The sequence below is a fragment of the Canis aureus genome, chromosome 19, assembly GCF_053574225.1.
Source record: "Canis aureus isolate CA01 chromosome 19, VMU_Caureus_v.1.0, whole genome shotgun sequence".
Taxonomy (NCBI): Eukaryota; Metazoa; Chordata; class Mammalia; order Carnivora; family Canidae; genus Canis; species Canis aureus.
In genome coordinates this window covers 41,159,953-41,179,342 of record NC_135629.1, presented here as the reverse complement: position 1 = coordinate 41,179,342, position 19,390 = coordinate 41,159,953, and the positions used below count along the sequence as shown (strand labels likewise).

Below are 19,390 nucleotides of genomic sequence, written 5' to 3'. Positions count from 1 at the left end.
AAAACTACAACAAAGCACCACGGGATCAGGATGAGTGAATACCAGATCTGTGTCATGCAGCATCTCCTCAAAGTCTTTGCTTACTTCCATAGGGAGGGGTGGTCTAGTGGGGGCTGTGGCCAGGGCAGTCCCCCACTGTCCCGCATTAGACAGAACTGCATGGCCTCCCACCAGACCCCTAGAGGCATGATAGCTTCCTGGAGAAATCAAAGCTGCCAGCCTCCTCCTCCAGTCTTTGCTGCTCACTAGTAGGGCCCACTGACTCTGCTTTCCCTGCAGCCACAAGAGTGCAAGGGTCTAACATCTGGGTTTACTGCAGAAATGGATTTCGGGTCCCAGAACTGATCTGCTGCAGCCACGGTAACCCTCCTGAACCCGTAACCTCCTGCAGGCTTTATCCCTTCTTGCTCAGTGGCAGGGTTCCCACGGCAGCATCTCCCCTGCCCAGCACAGAGGTGCCATGGGCCTTACTGCTCTGAAGCTTCTAAGACCACTTGGACTGCAAGCACAGACAGACCGCTGTGTCATTCGTCTTTGTTTAATGCTCTGGACCAGTTTAGACATTCAGAGACCCCAGCATGAAGGTAATGCTGCAGCAGCTTGGGTCTTGGGATCCCTGGGAGGTCAGGCAGTGTGTCGGTGACTGACCCCATGTTGTTGCCACAGTAGCCACCCCGGGATGGCTGGCAGAAGTTCTGCTGGTAGGTGGTGCTGGTACGGGGAGGCTGTATCTGCACAAAGTGGACAAGACGCTGAGGGAAGTCACTGACTCCTGGGCCTGACTGGAAATTGGCCTGGTAGGAGGATTCAAGAGGCCGCTGCTGGCTCAACTCCAGCTCACAGGGTGCCCAGCGCAGGAAGGTGTGCCGTTGCCACAGGCGGTCTAGGTCCTTCCGCCTTCCGATTCCCTGCAGCAGACAGTAGGGGCCCTCCTCAACAATATGGGCGCTTGGCCCACAGTCCTGGTACCAACCACCTCTTTGGTCCCTCCCCAACCCAAGCCTAGTTGGTTATGCTTGGCTCCCCTGGCCTGTACCCCAGCCTCTTGGGCCTGCCTCCCCAGCCATGCCTTATATTCCAGCATGAAGCCTCCAGAAAGTCAGTGACCCCTAGGATATTTGTGCATTGTCAGGCAAGCTAGTGAATGAAATCAAAGCAGAGGTACCACCTCTGTTTGGGGAATGGACTGTTTCCCAGATGAGAGAGGTTGCCAGGAGTCCTCCCTCCCCACAGTGTCTTATCCCCTCCACCCTACCTCAGCTTCAACCTAGGCTAGGGCCCTACCCACTCTCCTTTCTTCAGCACTCACTTTGTCGAAAGACGTACGGTTGTCATGCTTGGAGAAGAAGTGTCGCTGCACTGGCTCCTTTAAAGACAGAGAGAAAGAAAAAAAAAAAAAAAAGACAGAGCGAAAGAAGATGAATGGGGAAAAATGATGCTCACCTGCCCTTAAAGATCTTGCCTCAGAACCTATAATGGAGGGGAGGTGCCAGGAGGAGCCACTACCCCTAAACTGCTAAACTTGCCAAAATCCTGAAAGAGCAGTTACAAATTAAGCAATGCCTCACTCCTAGGACGTCTCATGCTGGCATTTGCCTCCAAAGCAGAAGTCTCTTAGGGCTGCTGATTGAGGAAGGGATTGAGGCATCTTCTAAGATATCCGTCCATCTAGAGGGCAGTGGTTCAAGTTTCATGTCAGGCCCTTTAACTCTAGATTGTCCAGCACCAGGCTTTGGTTCTCTCCGCCCTTCTCTCCACATTTAGTCCTTCATCAACAACCCAAACTCTTGGCCCTAAGTTCCACCTGGAAACTGCCGTTTGTCTTTTTAGCTTGAGCTCTCTCCTGAACTCCAGACTCAATAGCCAACAGCCTACATATCTCCTTGTAAATGTCTTACAGGCATCTCCAAACACTTGACTGAGCTCTGGATCATTCCCCAATCCTACCTGTTTACAGCCTTCTCCAGGTCAGATGCTGGTAGATAGATCCTGCCAAACAGCTTGGAGTCCCCTTGATTCTTTTCTTTCATACCCTATATCCAATGTGTCAAAAAAAATCCTGTTGATTACTCCTTCAATATGTGCCTGGGATTGGTCCACTCCTCAACATGTCCACTGCTTTCCCTGTTCCAAGAGCCACCTTCTTCTCTTGCTTGAATTATTGCAAGAGCTTCCTACCTGGTTCCCTGCTTCCAAACTTTCCCCTCCGGTTTATTGTCCTCTTAGCAGGAATAATTCTTCTGATATGCAGATCAGATCACTTCCCTTGTTTGCTGAGAATCCACAATAGTTCCTCATGTTTATAAAAGCCAAAATCATCATAGTGGTCCATGAGACGCACACAATATTGATCTCTCCATTACCTGGAACCACCCTGGCATCCAGCTCCTCAAACACACCAGCAATTCCCACTTTGGGCCTTTGCACCACCTTTGCCTTCTGTCTGGGACTCTGCAGTCCTGCAGCTGGCTGTAGGACTCCCCCTCACTTCCCTTTTTAAAGGGCTTCTTCGAGCACTGACACTAGCAGTGCCATCATCCCAATGCTGCATTTTTCACATGGCATACTGTGTGACTACATAGTATGATGTTGCTTAGTGTCTAAGGCTCCTGACTAGAACATAAGCTCCTTGTGGGCAAAGGTTATTATCTGTCTTGCTCACCTTTGTAACTCCAACACTGAGCCCAGTGCCTGAGAAAATACGTGTTTGCTATTTAATTAATGAGTAGGGTTCAGAAAGTCCCCAGAGTATTTCCTTTGGCGCAGGTGGAGCCAGAGAACCATGCCCTATCCCCAGGCAGAGAAAGACCACCTCCCAGGCCCCTAGACCTCAATAGGAATCTTAGGAATCTCTCCCAGGACCATCCACCTTGCCTTTGTGCCTGGTGTCTGCCCCCAGAGTTCCCTGTCCCCAGCCATTCAGCTTCTCCTGCTGCAGACCTGAATGAAGTGTCTGATCTGATGAGGTCAGTCTTGGCTGGGTTAGGATATGTGCAATGGTTGACAACAGGTTCCTAGATAAAAGGCTGAAGCTAGCTCCATCCCAGATTCCTGAATGAGAATCTTCTGTGGTATGTGTCTTTGACAAGCTCCCCTATCAGTACCTCCTGCCTTAGACAGCTGGTGTTGGTTTCCAAATAGAATAAAAGCTCCATGAAGGTGGGAAGCTAGCCAGCCTTACCTTTCATTCCTCATAAAGCAAACTGACACGACAGGGATTAAAAACCCGGGGCCTTTTAAAAAAAAACATAGGAAAAAAATCTTCAGTATTTAGAGCTAGGCAAAGAGTTCTTTGACTTGACACCAAAAACAAGAGCAATAAAAGAAAAAATGGATAAACTGGACCTCATCAAAAAATTTTAAAGTTCTGCTCTGTGAAAGTTTGTGTAAAGAAAATGAAAAGACAAGCTGCAGACCGGGAAAAAATGTTTGCAAACCAAATATCCAATAAAGGAATAATTTCTAGACTATATAAAGAATTCTCACAAGTCATCAGTAAAATAACAATCTAATTAGAAAATGGGCAAACAACATGAAGCCATTACACTGAAGAGGATATACATATGGCAAATAACACGTGAAAAAAAATGTTTGCCACCATCATTAAACATTAGGGAAATGCAAATTAAAATCACAATGAGATATCATGACCTACTTATCAGAATGGCTAAAAACAGACAACATCAAATTTTGGGAGAATGCAGAGAAAACAGATCACTCATACTTTGCTGATGAGAATGTAAAATGGTACAATCATTCTAGAAAACCATTTGACAGTATCTTCTAAAAACTAAACATACAACTACCATATGATCTAGCAGTTGCACTCCTGGGCATTTATGCCAAAGAAATGAAAACATATGTTCACCCAAAAACCTGTAGCAGCTCTATTTGTGAGAGCCAAAAACTGGAATCAGCTCAGATATGTTTTAATAGGTGAGTGGTTACACAAACTGGCATATACATGCCATAAAATACTACTTAGCAATGAAGAGGAATGAGCCATGAACAACTGGGATGAATCTCTAGGAAATTATGCTGAGTAAGAAAAGCCAATTTCCAAAGATTGTATACTGTATCATTCCATTTGTATAACATTTTTGAAATGACAAAATTTTAAAAAGGGGCGATCCCTGGGTGGCTCAGCAGTTTGGCGCCTGCCTTCAGCCCAGGGCATGATCCTGGAGTCCCGGGATCGAGTTCCGTGTTGGGCTCCTTGTGTGGAGCCTGCTTCTCCATCTGCCTGTCTCTCTCTCTCTTTCTGTGTCTCTCATGAGTGAATGAATATAATCTTCAAAAAAAATGTTTAGAAAGGGAGAAGAGGCTGGTGGTTGCCAAGGATTAGAGACAGAGAAAGGGTGAAGTAGCAGGAAGCTGGTGGGTATGGTCATAAAAAGGCACTGTCAGGGATAGTTGGCGATGTTGGCCAGTATCTTAACTGAGGTGATGGATACACAAACCTACATAGGTAATAAAATTTTATAGATCTTAATACACACACAAATGAGTATAAGCAAAACTAGAAATCTGAGATAAGTGGATTGCATTAATGTCAATGTCCTGGTTGCAATATTATTCTATAGTTTTTCAAAATGTTATTATTGGGGAAAACAGGGAAAAGTATAGAAGGGATCTCTATTATTTCTCACAAGTTATGAATTTATAGTCCTTTCAATAAAAATTTCAATAATCCTAGGAGTCTGTAGCAACTTCCAATTGACTCCCAAATTTCTTCTCCAACTCTATCTTTTGCTAAAGAATTGTACATAGCCTTAGAATGTGGATGCCATTATTGTTGGAGGCAGTTCTGACTCCGAAAACACTCTCCCTCTCCCTCTCCCTCTCCCTCTCTCTCTATATATATATTATCTCCCCTACTTCTGTTCCTGTGGGACAGATTGAGAGGATGTTCCAGTCTTTAGAATGACAGCTGCCACTGGGCCACTACAAACAACCAGCAGGAAGTCCTGTTTGCCTCTTGTCCTTGCAATGGGAATATAATATATACTATATATATAAATATATATATATAATATATATTCCCATTACTTATATATATATAAGTAATGGGACCTGGGTGTATATATATATATATATATATATATATATATAAACTGACTCTGTGCTTGTGCCTTCAACACTTTCACAGTGGTTTTCTGCTCCTCAGTAAGGAAAGTGTGCTTGATATGGTCATAGATACACTTAACATATATGGAACTACCATATGCCCTGCTGATGTGTTGTTTGTTTGTTTGTTTGTTTGTTTTGTTTGTTTTAGACAACCTCATAAGAACTTTAGGTCTCACAACACAAACTTCTTGAAGTCCTCCTGGTCATATGCCACATGCGGATTTTGGTGCTTTCCCAACCTAGTTGGTATAAAGGTACACAATTCTATTACCAGGAGCTTAGGATAGCTTAGTTTTGTTAGAGGCTGTATGATAGGATGGCCTATGATGGTATGTCAGATTCTGGGTCCTTCTGAATGCCTTTAGACACCATCCCCGGAAAAGAGAAACTCACTATTACAGTGGCAGAATAATGTATTGACTCATACTGACTCAAGTTTTGTTCCCACAATAGTGAGAGCCTGGTGGGAAGTGCAGTCATTTCCTTCCACCCAGGCAGTTCTGAGTATTCTTTTCCCTGGGGAGAATTTCACCTGCATCTTGGTTTCTAGGGCTTCTTTTCCATTGAGGTGGTAAAACCCATGGTCTCTGAGCAGGTGGGGCTTGGGCTGGGGTTCCAGTTAAAGAGGCCTTGGAGGAAAGGTAGATTTCTGGGGGGTTGGCAGCAGTAGTTGCATGGGGGAAGGCTATAAGGGCCCCTGTGAAGGCTGGGCATTTCACAGTCAGTAGGGTGCTGAGTAAGGAACCCCTGTGACACACTGAGGTATGGAGGGGTAGGGCAGGGAGGGACACAACAATCATGGCACCATCAAGGAAGGACCCATTCCAAACCATGAGTCCCTGGGACTCTTGTCTGACCTTAAGAACAAACAGGACCAGAATTACATGTCCTAAGAGTTAGGCATGTGAAGGCTAGAAATAAATTAATCTGGCCTAGAAGAGAAAAAGAAAAAGAAGAAAAGAGAATTTTTTTTGCATCTTAATGACACAGGCAAAATTTCTACTTGCCCCAAACTAAAGAGAAGTGTTATCACGTATTGAAAAGGTTTTCAACAATAATAGATGCAAGCAGCTGGCTGAAACCTGGTATCTCTCAGCTAATAGGAAAATAAAATGTGCACCTTCACCAAGCAGTCCCACTAATTGAAAAAGCTTTAGGCATAGAGCCACCAGACTTGGCATTTATACAATCAGCCTAAGACACATAGATTATGCTCTTTGGGGCTGCTAGTAATGCTAGTAAATGCTTTATGTAGCAAGTCTTCAATTAAAACATGTCCCAAAACATGTTCCCTACTTCTGTTCCTGGGGGACAGATTGAGAGGATGTTGCAGTCTTTAGAATGACAGCTGCCACTGGGCTACTACAAACACCCAGCAGGAAGCCCCGTCTGCCTCTGTCTCTGCACTACCCAGGTTCCATTACTCTCAAGGGAAGGTGGCCCCAGAAGAGCAGTCTGGAGTTGCATTTGGACCTGGCTCATCTGTAGGCAGTGTCAGGAAGCCCTTCCAACTGAGAATTCTAAGGAAATTCAGGCATGGTAGCCTCTAGGAGCCTGTTCTTGACCTGGGAAAATAAGTCAGGGAGAATTCAGATGGCAGATCAAGTAGGATCTGGGCAAGTAGAGGCTGGGAAGTAAGAAGCTGCAGTGGGCAGAGCATGTTCCAGACACTCCTCTAGGTCCCCTTCCATGTTCTCCACCCTGCTGTTGCCCAGGGGGCTGGTCTGAGTGCATTTTTCACCAGGCTGCCTTCCCTCTGGCCACTGGAAAACTCTGGGAGGAAATGGAGGGAAGGAAAGAGATTTTTTTTTTTTTTTTAAATTTTTATTTATTTATGATAGTCACAGAGAGAGAGAGAGGCGCAGAGACACAGGCAGAGGGAGAAGCAGGCTCCATGCACCGGGAGCCCGACGTGGGATTCGATCCCGGGTCTCCAGGATCGCGCCCTGGGCCAAAGGCAGGCGCCAAACCGCTGCGCCACCCAGGGATCCCTTTTTTTTTTTTTTTTTTTTTAACTCCTTCCCAGACTAGCCCCCAGCTGTCTGTGTCTCTCTACCCAAAATCACCACTCTTCTCTGGGTGGTTCTCTCCACACCTCCCTCTCCTTTTGGGTTCTAGGATCCATACCTTCCCCTGTCCCTTCAGTGACAGCTTGGTTGTTACCAACCTATGATACCACCTTTACCTGAGGCCCTCACATCCACTCCTTTGCATGTGCATTCTACTGAGTTCTCCTGTTTTGAGTAAGCTTTTTACCGTTAGAACCTCAACTGCTACTCAGTGCCCCCTCTTTGTCTCCACTAGAAGCAGTAGAGGGTCTGGGCCCTGCATTCTCTCCTGTTCTCTGGAAGCCTTTTTCTAGCCACTTCTGCCATCACTCCTTTCCAGTCCCCCTTGGCTATGCATGTGGGTGGGTACCTAGACACTTTATATTCTGCTTCCCTTACCAGTGAAGGTCTCCTGAGCCCCTTGGACTACAAGGCTGACTGTGAATTAGACCATAGGTTTCCATGACATCAAGGAATCTGAGCTTGAGAGCCATTGTTGGCAAAACTGAAGGCTTACTTTCTGGGTTCTGGAAGCTCTCTCCCCATGGCCACCTACCCAAACTGGGCCCTGACCCTCCTTTCACCTAAAAGGAGCATTGAGAAAGACTGTTCAGCTTGGTACTAGCTCTTTTCCACCCTTTCTGTAGGGGGAAGACCTGCCATTTCAGGGAAGAGCGGCCAGGCCACATGCATTTCCTGAGGATAAGCTGGCTTTGGCTGTCAGTCCAGCAGTGGTAGTTCTGGGGATGATGCTTTTGGGGTCCAAAAGCAGCAGAAACTGGTCCAGCCACCCCAGCTGCCCCCAGGGCTGCCTTGTACCTGACATCGCTGCAGGAACACTGCTGGAGGCTGGGGCTTGGCTGCAAGGCGGTATTCTTGAGCACTTTCACTCTTGAATTGACCTCTGTAGTGCCCATAGAAGCCAGTGTTGTGCTATAATAAGGCAGGCATGAGGATGAATCCCTCCCAAACCCTGACCCTGAGTCTCAGACCCATAGGGTCCCCAGGCCAGAAGCCTCTCCTGGGAGCTACTGACAGAATAAAAAAAATCTGAGGAGAGGGATACCTGTCTCTCATCCATCATTAGAACAGCTAGCCTTGGCTATGCTGGCCCACCTGGGAGAGCTATGTGTGTGTAGAGAAAGGGTATATGTTTTTTCTTTTCTCTTCTTTCCTTTATTCCATCCTTCCCCCCTCTTTCTTTCATTAGGCCTTAACATAAGCTGGGGAGACAACAGTGAAAGGACAGAAATATCCTGGCCCTTGTGAACTTTCTGGTGAGGGAATCAGACACAGGAAATAGAGTCAGGGAAGAAATAACCTGATGACTAGATCAAGAATGACAGGGAACAGGGATAGCCCCTCATGACAATGAGGGTGGGACCTGAACATGAAGAGTCAGCTGTGTGAGGAATAGCAGAGCATTCTATGTGATGGGAACCGAAAGAGCAAAGGTTCCAAGGCCAGAAAGAGAGAGATATGTTGGAAGAACAGAAAAGAACTAAAATCCTTATGACTAAAGGATTATGAGCAAACTAGTCAGGTTAAGATCAGGGAGGGGCAGGGCCCACACAAGTTTAAGAATACGGATTCTCTTCTAAGACCAAAGGGAGACTTTTTGGCAGGGGAGGGGACCAGACAGGTTCTGAGCTGGGATTATTCAGAGCACTGAGAAGTTTTGATAACAGGGACACTGGCTGGTGATAGGATCCTTCTCTGGAGGTTGAATGAATCCATCTTAGGCATCTATTGACAAAGTCATGAACACCTGTTTGCCACATACTTTGCTATTCTGGGGCAAGAAGGATGCCCTCTGAAACTGGAGCACCTAAGCAAGAAATAAGCTTTTCAAAAGAAGTACTTTACCAACAGTATACCTTCTGGAGAGAATTTCAGAGACAGGGACAGGCAAAAGACAGAAATGAGCATGTATCAGGGTTCTAAGAAGGAGCTGTACTGTGTGGATATCATTAGATGGATACCTTGTGGACAACAGCCATGTCTAGCCAGGGAACTCCTAGAGCTGAACTCTTTGTCCTGAGAGTTCCCTGGAAAGGAAGGGTGTATCTGGTCCTCCATGATTATAGCCCAGTGAAGAAAGATGCTGTCCCAAGTTCAGCCTCTGGCCATCATAGCAGGTTCCTATATATGACTGAGAAGCCTTTTATCTTCTCATCCCGCTGAGGGTTTGGGTTGCCCAGCTTGTCTGACCATCTTTCTACTATCTGTTGAATGTGCTCTCTATGCAATTTAGTACAATATTATTTACTAGGCTGCCTTTACTGCATTCCAAGCAAGGGACTAGGCGTGGGATATAGAGGTGGAAAACAGTCTTTGCTCTCAAGATGTTCTGAGTATAGAGAGCAGTCAAACTTCAGAAGTTTAGGGGGACCAAGCAGAATTGGGAATAAATGGGGTGGCTAGAAGACTAGGAGGTTCAGCTGGTTAGCATGAGACCAGGACCCATGGAAAAAGACATGGCATCAGAAAGACTAAGTAGGCTCCAGGGGTGATCTTAGAATGGAAGAGGGGGCATGGGTCCTCCACCAGCCTGGATGCTGGATGAAATCTTTACTAAATTTGTTCTCATGATTCATTCAAATTTCAGGTACTACCCCAGAGCCAGGAGCCAAGATTAAATGTAAAGTGCACTCTTACCCAGGAGCCTACTAACGCACTTTGCATCTTTCCAGGAAGTAAAAAGGCAAACTTTCCTCTTGTCTTTTTGAGGCTATGTCTGAGGTAAGAGACTCTCAGTGGTCAACTTCTTGTTGCTTAGTGACAAAGGGAGTTGTGACTGCATAATGCTGCTGAGATTGTTGAGGCAGTGCCCAGCCTGCTACTCCTTTGTGCTTCCTGCTTGTTTTTACTTCGAGAGAAATCTGCTCCTTAGCATTAACAAATAGAAACATACTCCACAGTGGAGTGTAATGAACTCACAGTCAATGAAATATCAAAGAACATTTTATTTTATTATTTTTAAAAGAGATTTTATTTATTTATTCATGAGAGACACAGAGATAGAGGCAGAGACACAGGCAGAGAGAGAAGTAGGCTCCTTGCAGGGAACCCAATGTGGGACTCGATCCCGGGACTCCAGAATCACCCCCCGGGCTGAAGGCATGCGCTCAACAGCTGAGCCACCCAGGCGTCCCTTAAGAACATTTTAGAGGCAAATCCTGCATTTTTAAATTGTGTAACCAGGCAGCCTGGGTGGCTCAGCGATTGAGCACTACCTTCAGCCCAGGGCCTGATCCTGGAGACCTGGGATCGATTCCTGTGTCGGGTTCCCTGCATGGAGCCTGCTTCTGTCTCTGCCTCTCTCTCTCTCTGTCTGTGTCTCTCATGAATAAATAAAAAAAAAATCTTTAGGGATCCCTGGGTGGCGCAGCGGTTTGGTGCCTGCCTTTGGCCCAGGGCGTGATCCTGGAGACCCAGGATCGAATCCCACATCGGGCTCCCGGTGCATGGAGCCTGCTTCTCCCTCTGCCTGTGTCTCTGCCTCTCTCTCTCTCTCTGTGACTATCATAAATAAATAAAAATTAAAAAAAAATCTTTAGAAGAAAGCATTCCACAGAGTCAGAAGAAATGTTAAAAGGGTTGATGGTTCTTAAGATAAAATTGCTGCTTCAGGGGATGCCTGGGTGGCTCAGTGGTTGAGTGCCTGCCTTTGGCTCAGGGCGTGATCCTGGAGTCCTGGGAGTCAAGTCCCACATTGGGTTCCTGCAAGGAGCCTGCTTCTCCCTCTGCCCGTGTCTCTGCCTCTCTGTGTGTATCTCATGAATAAATAAAATCTTTAAAAATATAAAGGATAAAAAATATATATATAAAGGATAAAATTGCTGCTTCAGAATAAGGTTCTGTCAACCTTTCTCTTAGGAGTCTGGCATCTGAAAACACTGGTTAGGTGACTGTTACCAGAGCCCCAGTAAAGAAGGAGAGCATAATAGAGGAGCAAAAGAAAGAGCACGAAAACATTTGACATTGTGGTTCCATTCTAAGCTACCCTTCGGCAGATTATTGTCTATCATTTGTAACACAGGGACACGAACAGTTCACCCCTTTCACTAACCAAAAGAAACGCAATAAGCCTCTAAAAATGTACCAATAAAAAGCTTAACAGCAGAAAACACTCAGCCCATGCTGGTGTCACTGATACAACCCTACGAGCCAGAAAACCAGCCCTACTATAGTTACCCTGAAGATCCACTCTAACATGTATTCATAGGTACAAAAAGGTCCTTGCAGCATCTGCATAGGGGAAAAACTAAGCAGCCTGAATGTTTTACCAATAGGGCAATAGGAAAGATACTTGAATTTACACACATATATATCTTTTTTTTAAAGATCTTATTTATTTATTTATGACACACACACACACACACACAGAGGCAGAGACACAGGCAGAGGGAGAAGCAGGCTCCATGCAGGGATCCCGATGCGGGACTCAATCCCTGGTCCCCAGGATCACACCCTGGGCCAAAGACGGCGCTAAACCGCTGAGCCACCCGGGCTGCCTTGAATCTACACACACATACATATCTTAAAGATGGTGAGTCAAAAAAGTCAAATTGTAGAAAGATGCACAAAGTGTACCATTTATAAACAATGCTATATATTGTTTATGGATATAAACATATGAACTAAAAGTATAAACATGCATAGAAACGATAAACATCAAATTCAGAAAAGTCACCTGGGGAATGGTTTCAGGAAGGCAGAGTAGAGCATCAACTCTATCTGTAATGTTTTTATCTTTCAAAGCTTTATTTAGGTACAACTAACACAACAAACTGCACATATTAAGTGTGTAATTTGACACATTTTGTCCTATGTATATATGTATGAATCATAGCCATAATCAAGGTAGTAAACGTTTCCATCAACACCAAGTTTCCTTCTGCCCATTGGTAATCCTCCTCTATGGCACTCATTGGTCTCAAGAAACCACTGGTTGACTTTCTGTCACTAAGCATTACTTTGCATTTTCTAGAATTTTGTATAAATGGAATCATTCAATATGTATTCTTTGTGTCTGATTTCTTCTATGCAGCATAATTATCTTGTGTTTTATCCATGTCACTGTGCCTATCAATCACTCATTCCTTTTTATGGCTAAGTAACCTTCCATTGTATGGATATACAAAGCTCTCCATATACATATATGTGCACATATATATTTTTTAAATATACTTATTTTTTTAAGATTTTATTTACTCATGAGAGACAGGGAGAGAGAGAGGCAGAGACACAGGCAGAGGGAGAAGAAGGCTCCATGCAGGGAGCCCGACGTGGGACTCGAACCCTGGTCTCCAGGATCTCACATCTCCAGGATTCCGCACTGGGCTGAAGGTGGCGCTAAACCGCTAAGCCACCCAGGCTGCCCTAAATATACTTTTTAAAGCAATTTTAGGTTCACAGCAAACTTGAGTGGAAGGTACAGTAATTTGTCATATACCCTCTGCCCCCTATGTGTATAACCTCTTCTGTTACCAATATCTTCCACCGGAATAGCACATTTGTTATAATTGCTGAACCTAAATTGATGCATCATTATCCGCCAAAGTCCACAGTTTACCTCGAGTTCACTCTTGCAGTTGTATATTTTATGGGTTTGGATAAATGTATACTGCAATTACATGTATGCACCATTATAGTATCATAGAGAATAGTTTTACTGCCTTAAAAATCCTCTGTGCTCCACCTATACATCTCTCCCTCCCCCCCTAACCAATGGCAACTACTAATCTTTTTACTATCTCTATAATTTTCCCTTTTCCACAATGTCATATGGTTGAAATGCTATGGTATATAGCCTTTTCAGATTGGCTTCTTTCACTTAGTAAAACATATTGAAGTTTTCTTCTATGTCTTTTCCTAGCTTGATAGCTCATTTCTTTTTAGTGCTTAATAATATTCTATTGTCTGTGGGCACCTAGGGGGCTCAGTCAGTTAAGCATCTGCCTTTGGCTTGGGTCATGGTCCCAGGGTTCTGGGTTCAAGCCCTGCGTTGGGCTCCCTGCTCAGTGGGGAGCCAGCTCTCTCCCTCTCCCTCTGCCTGCAGCTCCCCCTGCTTGTTGTGCTTTCTCTGTTAAATGAATAAATAAAATTTTAAGAAAAATATTCCATTGGATGTACCATGGTTTATTTATTCTTTCACCTACTGAAAATAATTTCTTGGTTGCTTTTTAAGATTTGGCAATTATGAAATAAAGCTGCTATAAATATCCATGTGTAGGTTTTTGTGTGGACATAAGTTTTCAGGTCCTTTTTTTTTTTTTTTTTTTAAAGATTTTATTTATTAGAGACACTGGGGGCGGGGGGCAGAGACACAGGCAGGGAGCCCAATGCGAGGCTCAATCCCGGGTCTCCAGGATCATGCCCTGGGCCAAAGGCAGTGCTAAACCGCTGAGCCACCCAGGCTGCCCAAGTTTTCAGGTCCTTTGCGTAAATACTAAAGAGCATGATTGCTGGATCGTATAATAAGAGTATGTTTAGTTTTGTAAGAAACTGCCAAACCATACTTCCAAGTATGCCAAACAATACTTCCAAGTATTTAGTATACTAAATACTACCATTTAGTATTCCCATTAACAATGAATAAGAGTTCCCTGTTGCTCCACATCCTCACCTGCATCTGTGTTATCTGTGTTCTGAATTTTAGCCATTCTCCTGTGTAGTGGTAGCTCATTGTTGTGTTATTTTAATTTACATTTCCCTAATAACATATAATGTTGGGCATCTTTTCATATGCTAATATGCCATCTGTATATCTTTTTTGGTGCAATGTGTTAAACTCTGTGTTGGCCATTTGTTTTTAGAAGGGGGAGGGGCAGAGGGAGGGAGAAACTTAAGCAGGCTCCATCCGCACCACAGAGCCTGACACAAGGCTTGATCTCACAACCCAGAGATCATGACCTGAGTTGAAATCAAGAGTAAGACACTTAATCCAATGAGTCTCCTCAGGCACTCCTGGCCCATTTTTAAATCAGGTTGTGTTCTTATTGTTGAGCTTTTTTATTTATTCATGAGACACACAGGGAGAGGCGGAGACATAGGCAGAAGGAGAAGCAGAATCCCTGTGGGGAGCCTGATATGGGACTCGATCCCCGAACTGGGATCACGACCTGAGCCAAAGGCAGACATTCAACCGCTGAGCCACCCAGGCGCCCCCTTATTGTTGAGCTTTAAGGGTTCTTTATATATTTTGGTTCTTTATCAGATGTCTTGAATCCACACACTAATCAGGTTTTTGTCCCTACTACACCACTAGTCAAGGTCACCAATAATTCTCACTCTTCATTTTCCCTGACCTAGCAGCAGCATTTGACACTGATAAAGTAGGCAGTCAGACATGAGCTGGAGGCAAAGGCTGTAATAGGTGATACATTAGAAGCCTGAAGATAAAATATCCTAACTTTGTGGCTTTTAACATCCTGGTCTTACTGCTCCCAAAACCCAGGGGTTGACATACCAAGAGCCACGGGTGCAGAACATGTGCTCTCCTCTTCAACTTCTGCCCCAGGGTGGCTCCCTAGGTTCGTTATATTTACATTGTGGTTTTGACCGCCAGTGGGGCAAGATGGCCATGGCAGTTCCACCAAGAATCTTGTAGAGTCAAAAACTCCCTCACCTAACCAGTAGGAGGAGTCCCTCAGATGATTGGAAACAACTTCTGTCAGAGACCATCCTAGCTATGACCCATAAACTATGCAAACATAAAAAGACACCTCTAACCCTGGTACTGTTCCCATCTCTGGGCCTACCAACTCTCCAATCTTAATAAACTTTTTTTTTAAAGATTATTTATTTATTTATTTATTTATTTATTTATTCATGAGAGACACAGAGAGAGGCAGAGACACAGGCAGAGGGAGAAGCAGGCTCCATGCAGGGATTCCGACATGGGACTCCATCCCAGGTCTCCAGGATCAGGCCCTGAGCCAAAGGTGGACACTCAACCACTGAGCCACCCAGGCGTCCCCAATCTTAATAAACTTAATAAACTGCTTCGTGTTTGCTACCTTCCTTCCGGCTTTATTCGAGTGGGGATCCTCATGTTAGGTCTTTCGCAGGGAATCCAAGAACCAAGACCTCCATTCATTCATACCTCCATTCTCCCACTAGTAACAACATAGCTGGTCTTCTCCTCCTCTTTGAAGGACGGTCCAGGAGGCTTCCACAGCACCTATCTCTCTTGGATGTCCTCCGCTGTCTCTGACCACACCTGCTTGGGGTCTTTTGCTGCTTTTTCCTTATCTAGGTCTCTAAAGTTGTATGTCCTGGGGCTCAATATAATCTGTTTTCCACTTATTTCTTTAATTGGTGATCTCTGTTTCATTGCTTTAAAAGCCATCAGAGGCAGTTACACAGACCCCTCCTCCCTACAACCTCTACCCCTACTCACCCTGCCCTCAGATTGTCCCAGTATCCAGCAGACCGGGTACCTTGGATCATTTCTTGCCTTTGTCTCTCTACAGGTTGCCAGTTCTGTGTCCCCTTTTGACCACAGCGCCTCTCCTCCCAGTGGCTCCCCCTACCCAGCTCTTGTTAGGACCACTTGGCCCCAGCCATGGCCTAGCCCCTGGGCACTCAATCTACTCCACATGCAGCAGTGTGTCAGGTAACTCCTGGGGAGGGGGTGTGGGTGGCAGCAGTCCGACTGTAGAGGTGCGCGGGTACAGCTTGCGAGGTACACGTGGGCCATGCAGCGGTATGCAGTGAAAGGTAGATCACCTAGCCAGGGCAATGAACGTGCTAGTAAAACCGTTAAAACCGTTAGAACCGTTAGAACAATCAAAGCCATTGTCTCGAGCGGCAGAGGGGGCGGGCCTTAACCGTCATTGGTCAGATCAGGCCCTAGGGGAGGGATCACGCATGCTCAGGCAACCTCCGTCGAACTAGCCTTTGAGGCGAGATCAGAGACGCCCCAGATGGGGCGCGAGCCGGGCCTCAGAGGCGGAGGCGAGAGGAGCTTGGTCAGAGAGGGCGGGGAAGAGAGGTGTGGTGAGGGGTGTGTGTGGGGGGCGAACGTTGAGCGGAGGGGGGGCGGGGCTTTGGGGAACCACGCGAGGCTTTACGAGTAAGTTCGGGGTTTCCGGGGACCTCAAAGGAGTTTCTTGGGACGCTAGTTTGTCCGTTTGATCCTTGTTCTGGAGTTCCTAGCCATTCATTCTTTCCCTGTGACGAAAGACCACTTTGGGTCTTCAAGGAGACTTTACGTTCTGTGGTCATCCTTGGAGAGCTGTTTTTGTCAGATTCGCGAGGTTCCACAGCCTCTCATCCCGTGTCCGGGACTAAGAGACACAAGGAAGAGAACTGATCCAGAAAGTCAGGGTGAACAGAAATCCGGGGAAACCGACTGGGATTTGCCTTTTTTTATTATTATGCAATATCCCTTGGAGACCTCTGGAAAGGGCGATGAAATGATTTAGTCTAGAAGCCCAGAACATGTCTCCTGGTTGAAAAGGGACTGAAGGTGAAAGGATGGCTGGCTGCAGGAGGCTGGGGAGGGCCTCCTGACGGCCCGCGGGGCCGCAAAGTCTGAGGGGACAGACTTTTTTTTCAGCGACCGAGTGGAGCAGTCAAAGGGGCAAGTGGAGGACCGCACAATGCTTCAGGATTCTCAGTATTGAAGACGGACGGGGTCAGATGGGGGTGAGGGGTGCTCAGTGAGACCCTTAGGATATTCTCTTCAGCCCACATGTTCCTCCCCTACCTTCAACTTTGCAAGAGCCCTTCCTATGGAGACAGTCGCAATCCTTGTATGCACTTAACCCTTTCTTCTGCCTTTTGTTTTAAGATTTATTTGGGGGTGGGGTGAACAGAGGGAGAGAATCCCCAGGTTTCCTGCTGAGCACGGAGGCTGCAAGCCTAGATCCCAGGACCCATGAGATCACCATCCCAGCTCAGACCAAGAATCCCACGCTCAATGACTGAGCCACCCAGGAGCCCCTAAACCTTTCCTCTACTTTATGCTTCTAATAGGACTGGAGGGCAAGAGGAGAATCCTGCCCTTGAAATGTATGTATTTCAGTTTTCATTTACCTAGTGTCCTGCCTAAGAATGACTACCTCTTCATTACTAGTATACCAGCATCTGCAAGGACAGCTTTAGGCAGATGGGATTTCTGCTCTCTGGGAATTTATTTATTTATAAGATTTTATATATATATAAGATTGATGTCTTATTTATAAGATTTATTTATTTATTCATGAGAGATAGAGAGGCAAAGACCTAGGCAGGGAGCCTAGGGAGCCCAATGCAGGACTTGCATCCCAGGACTCCAGGATCATGCCCTGAGCCAAAGGCAGACGCTCAACTGCTGAGCCACCCAGGTGTCCCTGCCCTCTGGGAATTTAAAAGCCTATAATAGCATGCTAATGGATAGGTGCACAAAGAACAGATAAACCTGAGGCTGAGTAGGTCAAGCCCCATGTGATCCTTACACATTGTCAAAGGTGCAACTATGAAATTCTTTTCAACGTTTATGAAACCTCTTAATAAGTTAGGTTTGGAATCCCCAATGCAGTTATTCTAAACCCCAAGCCACATACTGCATAAATTATTCTCCTCAGCATAAACGGAAATGGAAGATAGAGAATTTATCATCTAGATGTAATAATAGTCCTAATTAATGGTCTTGTAGTGACGTGTATAAGATTCTAAATCTAGACTAGAAGGAAGAATTTTCACATGTGTGGATGGAAGAAAAAACAGATTATCAAAGAAATAAGTAAAGAGTCAAAAATCCTATATTTACTTCAGTTCTCCTTTGTTAAAATATGTAATAAGTCCGTGGTGATCTAGGGGTTTGAAATGTAATAATTTAAAACAAATCCTATATCTTTTTAAATTTGTGGATAATTAGAAAGTTTTTCTCCATTGTCCTAATTTAGTTCTTATTAAAAAAAAGAGATTTATTAGAGAGCACAAGTAAGGGGGAGGAACAGAGGGAAAAGGAAAAGCAGACTCCCTACTGAGCAAAGAGATGGGGGCATGGGGTCAGATCCTGGGACCCCATGATCATGACCTGAACCCAAGGCAGACGCTTAACTGACTGAGCCACCCAGGCACTCCTAGTTCTCATTTTTTAAAAAACTCATCTACAGTAAATATTTTCTGGACACCATTATGTGCCAGGCACAATTCTAGATACTGAGGATATATAGTATGGAACAGAACACACAAAAATTCCTATCATCAAAGAGCTTAACATTACATTGTAGTAGGCTTGGGTGTGCATACTGAAATAGACAAAACAAGATAAATTAATAAAATATATAGTGTATTAGAATAGTGAATGATATGCCATGGAGAAAAAGTGAGGGAGAAATAGTAATTATTGAGGCATTACAATTTTGAATAGATAATTTGAGAGAACACCTGGAGGTGGTGGAGGTGGTTTGGCCTATTATGCTGATATCTGAGGGAAGAGTGAACCAAGTGGAGGAAACAGTATGGGAAAGGGACCTGAAGCTGGTTGTGTGCCCAGCAAGGGAGAACAACATTGAGGAGCCCTGCAAGAGGTGTGGAATGGAGTGTGAACTTTGGCTTGTATTTGAGTAGTGTAGGAGCAGTGGAGAGTTTGAACAAAGGGATAATATGATCTGATTTAAGGTTGGAAGAACTTTGCTTCAAAAAGAAGAATCTATAAAGTTGAAACAAGAGTAAAATCAGGGAGACCAGTTAGGAGGCCATTCGATAATCCAAACTGGTGGCAGTAGAATAGTGTCTGATTTAGCAAATAAAAATACAGGACACTGAGTTAAATTTGAATTTCAGGTAAATAATAGTTTTTTAGTACAATTGTGTCCTGTGCAGTATTTGGGAAGTTCAAATTTGACGGGGTATATATTTTATCTGGTAAACCTCTAGTAGAAAGAATGAGAAATGGACAGATCCTGGATAAGATTTGAAAGAGTTAGTGAGAAGAGAGTCAAAGAGGACTCATAGATTTTGGCTCAAGCAACTAGAAAGATGGAGTTGCCATTAACTGGAATAGGAAAACTATAGGTGGAGAATATTTGGGGGAAAGATGATGATCTTGGTTTTGGACATGTTGAGTTTGAGGTGCATATTTAGTCACCCAAGTAGAGCTGTCAGGTCAGCAGTTGAATATAGATGTGGGAAGGTCAGGAGAGGGGTCTGGGCTGGAGGTAACAAATCTGGGAAATGTCAGCTAATACAAGGTATTTATCCATTCACTTAAT

The 19,390-nt window shown here is 44.9% G+C and overlaps 2 protein-coding genes and 1 pseudogene across 18 annotated transcripts in view; 1 reads left to right on the top strand and 2 right to left on the bottom strand.

Annotated features, from left to right (window-relative positions):
- Positions 1-522: 522 nt before the first annotated feature.
- On the bottom strand, positions 523-9,987 carry CIMIP7 (ciliary microtubule inner protein 7). 5 transcript variants are annotated; one of them, XM_077858910.1, is made up of 4 exons: positions 9,837-9,987; positions 7,998-8,111; positions 1,310-1,366; positions 523-932 (listed from the first exon to the last, which is right to left on the bottom strand). In XM_077858910.1, the coding sequence occupies exons 1-4, from the start codon at positions 9,861-9,863 to the stop codon at positions 525-527; spliced, it is 606 nt and encodes a 201-aa protein (XP_077715036.1). In that variant the 5' UTR covers positions 9,864-9,987; the 3' UTR covers positions 523-524. The 5 variants fall into 5 exon arrangements, with proteins under 5 accessions (XP_077715036.1, XP_077715038.1, XP_077715037.1 ...); XM_077858912.1 differs by having other exon boundaries at positions 523-908; XM_077858911.1 differs by having other exon boundaries at positions 523-929; positions 9,837-9,986.
- Positions 5,112-6,821, bottom strand: LOC144291066 (large ribosomal subunit protein eL34 pseudogene; annotated as a pseudogene).
- Positions 9,988-15,675: 5,688 nt separating the features above from the next.
- Positions 15,676-19,390, top strand: part of IHO1 (interactor of HORMAD1 1) — a 42,168-nt gene continuing 38,453 nt past the window's right edge. For 2 of the 13 annotated variants that reach the window (XM_077858891.1, XM_077858895.1), the window contains exon 1: positions 15,676-15,801. The gene's annotated coding sequence lies outside the window, so the exon portion shown is untranslated. Of the gene's footprint in view, positions 15,802-16,001; positions 16,180-16,270; positions 17,202-19,390 lie in introns of those variants that run through there. The other 11 variants (XM_077858888.1, XM_077858890.1, XM_077858886.1 and 8 more) reach the window with 11 other exon arrangements.